The sequence below is a fragment of the Choloepus didactylus genome, chromosome 18 (genome assembly GCF_015220235.1).
Source record: "Choloepus didactylus isolate mChoDid1 chromosome 18, mChoDid1.pri, whole genome shotgun sequence".
NCBI lineage: Eukaryota > Metazoa > Chordata > Mammalia > Pilosa > Megalonychidae > Choloepus > Choloepus didactylus.
Genome location: NC_051324.1, coordinates 34,861,320 through 34,870,912, shown reverse-complemented (window position 1 = coordinate 34,870,912; position 9,593 = coordinate 34,861,320). Strand labels below are relative to the sequence as shown.

General features: G+C 54.8%; 1 protein-coding gene across 6 annotated transcripts in view; it reads right to left on the bottom strand.

The window, feature by feature from the left end:
• Positions 1–536: 536 nt before the first annotated feature.
• The window catches only part of BCAS3 (BCAS3 microtubule associated cell migration factor), a 799,405-nt gene continuing 790,348 nt past the window's right edge, over positions 537–9,593 (bottom strand). For 4 of the 6 annotated variants that reach the window (XM_037808132.1, XM_037808131.1, XM_037808133.1 and 1 more), the window contains one exon: positions 1,218–1,366. In XM_037808132.1, the coding sequence (XP_037664060.1) occupies positions 1,218–1,366 (149 nt within the window). Of the gene's footprint in view, positions 1,367–4,677; positions 4,769–9,593 lie in introns of all 6 variants that reach the window. The other 2 variants (XM_037808130.1, XM_037808128.1) reach the window with 2 other exon arrangements.

The window sequence follows — 9,593 nt, the reverse complement described above, 5'->3', positions numbered from 1 at the left end:
TTCTCCCTTCTCCTGTATCCTTGTTGCCACTTGCTCTAGGCCTGGAATTGGAAGGGGGGGGGGGAGGAAAAAACAGGAAGTTCTTACCGAAGGTTCTAGCTGGGTTTCATGAGAAACCCACCTTCACATGAACCCCTTTCTATCTTCCATGTTTGAAAAGAAAAGAGGTGCTCCAAAGATAAGGCCAGAAGCTTTGTCAAGCTCTCCTTCTCACAGCAACCCATCAGTATGTTCAGGATCCGAATGGCTTTGACTGCCACGTCCAGGGAGAGTCTAACTCTGTGGTGCCCCTAGAACTTACTGGCTCTGTCAACAGGCAAGGAGCTTGGAGAAAGGGTTTAAATCAGGATCCATCCAAATTCCACAGCAACAATTCTCCTTCCCATCCCTACTTCCCCACCTCCCTCTTCCCCACCTCCCTCTTCCCCACCACACAAATTGAGGAGGGCATTGGGAACAGTGGCACATGACCAGGTCCACAGGGCTGTTCCTGGCCCTTGGAGAGGACCCTGACCCCAGCAACTCAGTGATGGACACCAATTGCAGCGTGATTTATTAGACAAGACGTGCACTTTTTGACAGGGCCTCAGTAACCACGGGTTCCTTCACTGAACAGTACAGGACCAGGGTAAAAGGGCTTAAAGATAAGAAAGACAAATTCTTCCCATGAGCTGAACAGGAAAGCAGGGGAGGACTCTCCTTCCTCCTTGCCTAATACTCTGGGCCTTGGTTCACCCCATGTCAGGAGGGTGTTGTATGAGGGAAGCTGGGGGGCAGCGTGGGTCATGGCCAGAAGCGGGCTGGGGCTGAATTTGTCCCGCTTGGGATCAAAATGCCCGGTTGGGCCATCCACCCTCTCCCCACACAGGGCCCAAGATCTGGGCACTGTTCCAGGCCCCCTGTGGGTGTGGCTAGAAAATACAAAAGCGGATCCGATGCAGGACATCATGTGCAAATGGAGGAGGGGGCTGAGCTTCTGCAGAGTCTCTTGAGGCCACAGCCTCACTGGCAGGTGCGGCAGAGGTCAGAGGGCGCTGAGATGCTTTGGAGAAGGGTCTCTTCTCGGTCCAGGTTGGGTGGATGGCTGTTGTCACTAAGCTTGGGGAGGGTGACTGATGAAGGAGGAGCGGAGACTGAAGGTTAGGACTGGAGGGGGTCTCTCCCCGCTCCGTCCGGCAGGTGAGTGGGCTGGCCAGTCAGAAGCAGGCTACTGGCACCTAGGGGAAGCCAGTAGGGAAGAGGCTGAGGGGCTGGCTCTCATTGGTGGGGAGTGGAGATCGGTAGCCATCGAAGTTTCTGGGGATGCTGCCGCTGGTGGAACCTGAGCTGTTACTCAGAGTCTCGATGCTTCCCTCTCGCTGAAGTTCTGCAAGACAGAGGAGAGGGCCAGGCCTGGTTAGTGTGGGGTCTGAGGGGTGGTCACACACCCTGGGCCAGGCTACCTGCCTTGAGGTACCAATCTGGGTCTAAGTACATCCTTCTGCAGGGGTAGGGGATGGACTCCACCTGCTCCCCAGATTGGCCAGGAGGCAGCACAGGTCACGGGAAGGATTGGCCAGAGGGAGGGAGAGGCTCCAGTTTTAGATGATGGTTTTTCCCTTGTGGTGGGGAACCCCAATAGGCCAGAAATATGGCTGCCCAGCTGATTTATCTCGGCATCACTGCTCTACATGTGTCTACGCCTGCACTCACACTCAGGAGCTCCTGTCCTGGGTCCACTGGTCAGGCAGGCAGGCGGAAGCCAGGGCATGAGGAAGACCACAGCTTGCTTGGTCCCCCTTTCCTCCCGCCTGCCTGCTCCCAGAGCTTCCACCTCTGGCTTAGCCACTCACTTGCTCACTTGTTCTCATCCACATGCTCTGTCTACTACTCAGGCCTCAGCACACCTTTGGCACCTCCTGGAAGGTGTCCTGTTTCCTTGCAGGAGGGAAGGCCTGGTTTCAGGGGGGCTACTCCAATGGAGAGAGGAGCCCTGTGTGCCTGGAGTGCCACTCTCTCCCTTACCCCCAGGTCTCCTGGAGGCCCTCAGAATGCCCATGCTGGGAGTTGACCTGAAAAGACGGCAGGAGGGAGGGAGGGAGGGAGGGGACTCTCACCCCCTCCTCTTCCCTTTCCTGGCCTCTGCACACCCATGCAGCCATCTTGGTTATAGCAACTTGCTCCATCTCATTCAGCTGTGGGCATCTTAAATACCCCACCATCTCTTGACCCAAGACAAGGTAGTGGGGTAAGAGGGGTTGGACAGAGATTCCCTTGCTTGCTGGATGCAGGGAAGAAGGGATGACTTCTTAGCTCTTTGAAGGTAGCCAGTTCACATCACCTTTCAGTCCCTCGTGGTGGGCTCTGAGACATCCCGGGCAGTCTCTGGGAGTCGGCCTCAAGCCAGAATGTGGGACCTGCAGCCTCTCCTCCAAGGTACATCTGCCTGTGACTGAGGGGGTCTTGCCCATCCCCCTCAAGAGCACAAGACCTCAAAGCAGTCATTTGAAACAGCAAGGTTGTGCTTATGCAGTCTAGCTTGAGACCTTTATTTTCTGCCTGCACCAGCTCCCAGGCCTCCGGCCTCCGTAGACATGCAGCACAGCTGGCTTTGGTTAGGGAATGGGCCACGGCCTTCACTCCTGGGCTGGCCATCGCCAGCCAGGAACTCACCTCTGGCCCCACTCTCCCTGCAGTCCACCCCCAAGCACTGTGGCTGCCCAGCAGCCACAGCAGCAGCCACAGCCAGAGGCTGGGGGTGGGAGAGGGGATCTGTGCTACCCTCTTTCAGAACCTCAGGAAGGCACCTGGGCCCAGGGCCAAGAGGCCTTAGGCTGCGTCGGCCATGTCTGGGGCCTGGGCACTAGGACACCAGAACCTCTCAGCAGACTGGGGGCAGGGGAGAAGGGAGGCTTTGCACACAGGCCGAGGGCCTGGCTATGGTCCCTGATCTCCAAGAGACAATGCCCTTTGGGGCCAAGTTACCTGGATAAGCACAGAAAACAGGGCAGGTGGGGGCTGGATGGGATCTCTTCCCTGCTCATTCTGCAGTCTTACTAATTTGGAGACAGAAGCCAAGGTGCCAAGATAGAGAGAGGATGGGACGGTAAAGAGCAGATCCTGGGATTCCTATATGGAAGTTTCAGACTCCAAGAAAGCTCCCATCCCACCACAAGCAAGCAGAGGCATTTGTGGGAGATGCCCGAGGCCCCAGCTTGGTTCCGGGAGGCCCTTGCCCTCGTGCAAGGCAGTTCCGACACTAGGGGGAGCCGACAGCAGGGCCAGGAGGGCAGGAGCAGCGAAGACTGACAGTGGCAAGAAAAGCAGGGGCTTCCTTAGGTCCTGGACACCAGGCCCAAGGGAGAAGGCCCCAGAAGAAGGAGCAGGAGAGGCCAACAGTGTGCGAAGAGCTGAGGGGCAGGCCCAAACCGTTTCGATACGAAATGCTAACATGTCCACACTGCCAAGGAAGCGAGGAAACCAGATCCCAGTACCAAGCATGATACCCACACCCCTTGGTGCAGGCCCACAGCCACACTCGGGCCCCCACCACACGAGACTGAGAGGACGCACTCTGTTCCATCACGTGACACTGCAGGGCTGGTCGTCAAGGGGGTTTACAAGGTAAAATGGCTGCTTTGGGGGGCCAGGGACAGCCAGGGCTGCCTTGCTCATGCTTCCTCTTCACTAATCAAGTGTGGCTAAGATGGAAGTGAGCAGGCTTCCCCCTCACCCCCACATCCTGAGGTGACCAAGGCCCTGCTGTATTCACTGCCCCCACACCTGCCCAGCCTTTCCCTCCTCTCCACCCCACGGCCACGGCTAGGGTTAGGCCTGTACCCCCACCCCACCCCCCGCTGGATGATGCCCCCTGACCTCCAGCCCCTCTCTCCCAGCCCACCCCCCACAACAAAGCCAGCATGGTCTGTCCACAGCGCAAACCTCATCTTGCCTTTCCTCTGCTTAAAAGCCTTCAGTGACACCTATCTGCCCTCAGGATAAGGTCTAAACTTCTGAGTAAGGCAAAACAGCTTCCAGGACCTGCCCCTCCCAGGCCCCACCTCTGTAGTGTTAACCCGTTATTGTATCTGAGGAACCAGAGTAATGAACTTGCAGTTTTTGGACCTCTTTGGGTTGCCTTAGGCTTCTGGACCTGTGCTCGTGTAACTCCTTCTGGCTGAAAAGCCTGTCATAGCTTCCTTGGCCCTTCCGAAGCTCCAAAGCTCCTCCGTGAGCCTATCTTGCTCCCCAGGCCCTACTGTGCTCCATGCCGACGCCTACCCCAGGCTCTCAAATACTGTGTGTGCCACTGGCTCACGTGTGTGTCTTCCATCCAGATGGAGAGCCCCGCAGGTTCTGTGCCTTATTCATCTCTGTACTCCTGGTGCCAATCACAGGGCATGGAAAATAGTTGGTGCTCAAAAAACAGTTAATGAATGAATGATGCGGTAAGGGGGAAGTGGGGGTTTATTCTTAGCGTGGACCAACAGTAAAAGCAGCAGGGACCTGGCTGATCTGGGCCATTTTCCTGGGTGCTTTCCACCGTGACTTCCCCTTTCTCCTCTTCCCACGGAAAACAGAAAACTGAGTGTGTGTGAAAGTGGAAGCAGAGAAGGGGGTGCACACTGGTTTCCCCCTCAAGTCATCCCAGCTGCCCAGCCCTAGCAGCAAGCTGCAAATGGAAATGGGTGGCCTTACCTTCCTCCATCCCGAACGCATGCTTTGTTACTGTTGGGTTGCTCACAGACGCTGGGCTGTTGACATTGTTTTTTTTTTCCTTTTTTTTTCCCTTTTGAAAAGAAAAGCATTGAGGAATCTTTTTGGAAAAGAGATGGACAACGATAGAGAAGTATACCGATCTCTGCAAGCAGGTGGAGAGGGCGTAAGGAGATGTGGGGGTGGGTGGCTGTCACACTGGGAGGAGGGTCAGTTTGCAGCCAAGTTCTGCAGTCAAGGAGTACAGTGACATGCAGGTGTAGGGAGAGGGGACCAACCAGTCTTGGGGGCCCCAGAGATGGGGCTGTTGATGGAGTGAAGACATCCTTCAGCCCAGGGGTGGGGGGGAGGAGCCACACACTGAGCATGAAGGACAGCTTCGGGAAGGGAGAGGGTCTTATGGCCCATGCAGTGCCAGACGGGGCCCCATGCAGGTGGGTTGCTGGGAGAGGAGAGGGGACAGCCTGCACAGTTTTCAGGGGCACCTCCAGACCATTTGACATATTGGCTTGTGACTGGCAGCCCTACTATAGGCTGCCATCCTCCTCCCCTACTCCCAAGAGCCCCAGATCTGGGCAGCTGTCCTGCAGCTGAGGTGCACTTGTGGGAAAGGTCACCAGCAATCTGCCAGGCCTGCAGGAGAGAGAGCTGGGGGATCTGTGGTCTTTCCTCTTAGCAGAAATATGCAGTCTCTGGTGGAGGTGGGTGGAGTGGAACATTAGCTCTAAAAGAGTTTGTTCTCCAGGCATCAAAGTAGGGTGGGAGGATGAAAAGTAGTAGCACCCAGCGAAGTGGCTGGACTCAGACATCAGATAACCTTATTCTGACCTCACATTCTCCAGGGACTTTGTGCCCCTGGAGGTAGGGGCTAGTCTTCCCATCTTGCAGATAGCAAAACCAAGGAAGAGTAAGAAGCCACTAGCCCTGGGTCATGTGGTCCAACCGAGAGAGAACTGGTGCTGTACAGGCCACAGGAGCAAAATGCCAACACCCCGGGCACCATGAAGCCCGGCCCCCAGCTGCCCATGGCTGGCCGTGTCCCTCTGTTCCCCATTAGTCCCTACAGGAAAATGGACCTGCTACCCACGGCTGACCTTCTATGCCATGGGCCAGGCTGGGCGACCCACAGCGGGTAGGGAGACCATGGAATGAGCAGCAACGAAAAGGGAAGAGTCTCTACTCATGAAATAAGTGAAGAAACAAGAAAACTCAATCTTCACATTGCCCCTCTCCCTGTGGAGCCTGTCAAAAGTCACAGGTGTCAGAGGGGACAGAAAGAGGGTGGCCCACCTTGTCAGGGAGAAGGGACCCTGGCTCCCTGGGAGTGCACGCCACGGGAGACACAGGGAGGTCATTCTCAGCCCAAGTGAGGAGGCAGGAATTTGGCTGCCCACACACCTTGCCCCATGGACAGGCTGGGCTGTGCAGACGGAGGGGCCTCTGCATCACTCCCTTCACCACAGCTCTGCCCCTTACCCACAGTGGAGCATCACAGCCCTGGGCTGAGGTCTGAGCCATGGAGACTGACTCCAGGGAGCTGTGGGTGGGTCTGGAAGAGCAGAGCAAGGCAGGGCTCTGTCTGGAGGCAGACACAGAGGATGGGGGCAGGAAGGGGACACCCTCTCCCATGGCACCTCTTCTGGCACCAGAGATGGCTCACGGGGCTGAGGGGGGCAGGGCATGAGGAGTCCATTACTCCCACATCTCTCTGTGGCCTTTCCCTCTGGGCACAGACCCTGCTCTCCCTCCAGGCCACCTTATGCCCAGCAAGGCAGGGGCATCACCATCTGAGGAGGTGGTTCTGAGCTGTCACGGTGAATTACCCGCCGGGCCTGCTGCAGCCTCCTTTCACACATTAGACACCTTCCTAAACCTCCTGGCCTCTGGCTCCCCCATTCCCCGGGGACAGGCTGAAACACTGAGGACACAGGACCTCAGTGAGACTTGGGGAGAGCTGTGAAGACCAGGTGGGTAGGGGCCCCAGCAGAAGGTCAGAAGTGGAGTCTTTCTTTGGGCTTGGTGTTCTCCAGTCTCTTCCAGGTGGATGTAGTGGGTACAACTGGCCAATCTGAGCCCCTTAGGGAAGCCCCTTTGCCTTCTGGTAGGTGAGGGCATGGTGGAGAGCACACAGCTCAGGGACCTGAGCGGGGTCAGCGAGCCCTGTGCTGTGTGTGTGTGTGTGCACGCGCATGTACTTGGGGAGATGATGCCTGGGATCCCTGCTTCCAGACAGCCCCGGCACTTCCCTTTACCACAAAAGGGGCAGGTCCACTGCCTGGGCCCTCTGGCTTCTCAGAGGCTCCAGTCAGCTCTGTTCTGTCCATTTAGAGCCTCGGTTCATTAAAGGGATTAGCAGAGAATTTTTATTGGGCCCCGGCAGCAGCCGCATACCCAAGTCTCAAGCTAACCACCCAAGCTGCCTGGTGGGAGTAGGATTAGACCTCAGGGTCAGTCTTACCAGGCACCCCAGCTCCACCCACTTCCGGCAGTAAGAAGGGAGATGCTTCCCCCAGCTAGAGGCTTGGATGGCCTGGAAAGGGAGGAGGGGCAGCGTTCGCCCACATTGATGGAAGCAGTTTATGGAGGTCCTTAAGGGAACAGGCTCTGGCCTGTACTTGTGAGACTTGGCAAGTCTCTGAATGTGACTCAGTTTCCTGAATGTGAGGATAACAATGTCTATTTGATTGGGTTGTAAGGATTAAATTAAATAATGTCTATAGAGTGTATCACAAAATGCTTAAAGCAGCTACTCAACGTGAGCTATTCTCACAATCGTATTAGTAATCGTGGTTCTCTGTAGGACAGTCTTCTCTCCCCAGCAGGTGTCTCTGCACCAGCTTGGTTTCCACTGGTGCCTGGGAAAGATTCTTTCTTTTAATTAAGAAATGGCCCAGGGAAGAAGATGGCAGGTATGTTTACAGCTTTTCATTTCCCTCCTTGCCTCTTTGCAAATACCCTCTTTCAAGCTGGAAAATAAATTTCCAATCCTGTTGACATGCATCGATTTCTCCTCCTGCATCCACCTCCCGGTTCTCCCACATTAGCAGGGGCTGTGATTAAGGCCCTTGCCTGGGTTGGGCTCAGTGCTACCCCAGGGAGCAGGTGGCCACACAGCACAGAGCAGTCAGCCAAACTGCCTTATCTTGCCCAATACTGGCTCAGAGGACATGTGAAACAAACCGAAAGAGAGCTTCAACCCCTTTCTGCTGGAGGGGTCCTGACAGGGGAGTGTGATGCAGGGGGCAGGGGCAGGAGGTCCTCTAAGAGGTTAGGGATTTCCAGCATCTTCCCTTGATGTGATATATGGGAACGGGGGCCACAGGACTGCTGCAAGTTCAATAAAGTGATCCAAATGGGGTCTGCCCCAAGCAATCAACTCTGTCGGCTAGGGACCTGCAAACGGAACCTGGGAGTTATACGACCTGGGGCTGGGAGAGAGAGTGGCTAGGGAGGTGAGGGGGCTTGAACACATCTCCTCAGGCCACATCTGTGGGGCTAAAAAGCCTTAGCAGCTAAACTTGCATGTAATTGTGCCTAAGAGTCTCCCCCTGAGTACCTCTTTGTTGCTCAGATGTGGCCCTCTCTCTCTCTAACTGAGCCATCTCGACAGGTGAACTCGCTGCCCTCCCCCCTACGTGGGACCTGACTCCCAGGGGTGTAAATCTCCCTGGCAGTGCAGAATATGACTCCCGGGGACGAATGTGGACCCGGCATCGTGGGACTGGAGTATCTTCTTGACCAAAAGGGGGATGCAAAATGAGACAAAATAGTTTCAGTGGCTGCGAGATTTCAAATGGAGTCGAGAGGTCACTCTGGTGGACATTCTTATGCACTGTATAGATAACACCTCTTAGGTTTTAATGTATTGGAATAGCTAGAAGTAAATACCTGAAACTACCAAACTCCAACCCAGCAGTCTGGACTCCTGAAGACAATTATAGAATAATGTAGATTACAAGGGGTGACAGTGTGATTGTGAAGACCTTGTGGATCACACCCCCTTTATCTAGTGTATGGATGAGTAGAAAAATGGGAATAAAAACTAAAGGACAAATGGGGTGGGATGGGGGGATGATTTGGGTGTTCTTTTTTCACTTTTATTTTTTATTCTTGTTCTGGTTCTTTCTGATGTAAGGAAAATGTTCAGAGATAGATTGTGGTGATGAACGCATAACTATGTTATCATACTGTGGACAGTGGATTGTATACCATGGATGATTGTATGCTGTGTGAATGTATTTCAATAAAACTGAATTTAATAAAAAAAAAAATCAGATAGCTCAATAAACTTTATAAAACTGAAAAAAAAAAAAAGCCTTAGCAGCTTCCTGGTGCTGGCACCAGATGGCAACCAGGAGGTGGGCACAGCAGACATGGCCAGGGGCTGCTTGTCTTATACTGGTCCTGGGCCTGGAAGCTGTCACTCTCTCCTCCAGGGTGTGACTAGGGGAAGCAGAGGTCTTTTCAGTGAAACAGAGACAGTTTGTTGAGATTGCCTCTAGAAACCCTGACAAGCCTGTCACAGACCACCCTCGTGGCTAGAGTCAGCCCCAGCCCCCAGGGCACTTTTTAGGAGGTGAAAGTGCAGCAGTTAAAGGAGGCAGTCTACTGGGAGGCCTTGCTCTTCTACAACTCAGACACACATTCCTGGCTGCCTGGCTCCCCTATCCGTTTCCCTTCCCTTCCCTCTCCAAGCTTCTCCCTCTCTCCCTCAGGCACCTCCTCTCACCCTCAGGCACCTCCCTTAGCTTCAGAGCTGGCAAAGATGCCTTTGGCCAACAGTTCAGAGAGTCTCTTTGTCCCCTGGCAGTGAGGTCTTGGGAGGACAGAGGCTGGGGCTAGGGGAATCCAAGAAAGGTGTCCCCTTTCTCTTTCACCAGGGGTTCTGGCCCCTTCTG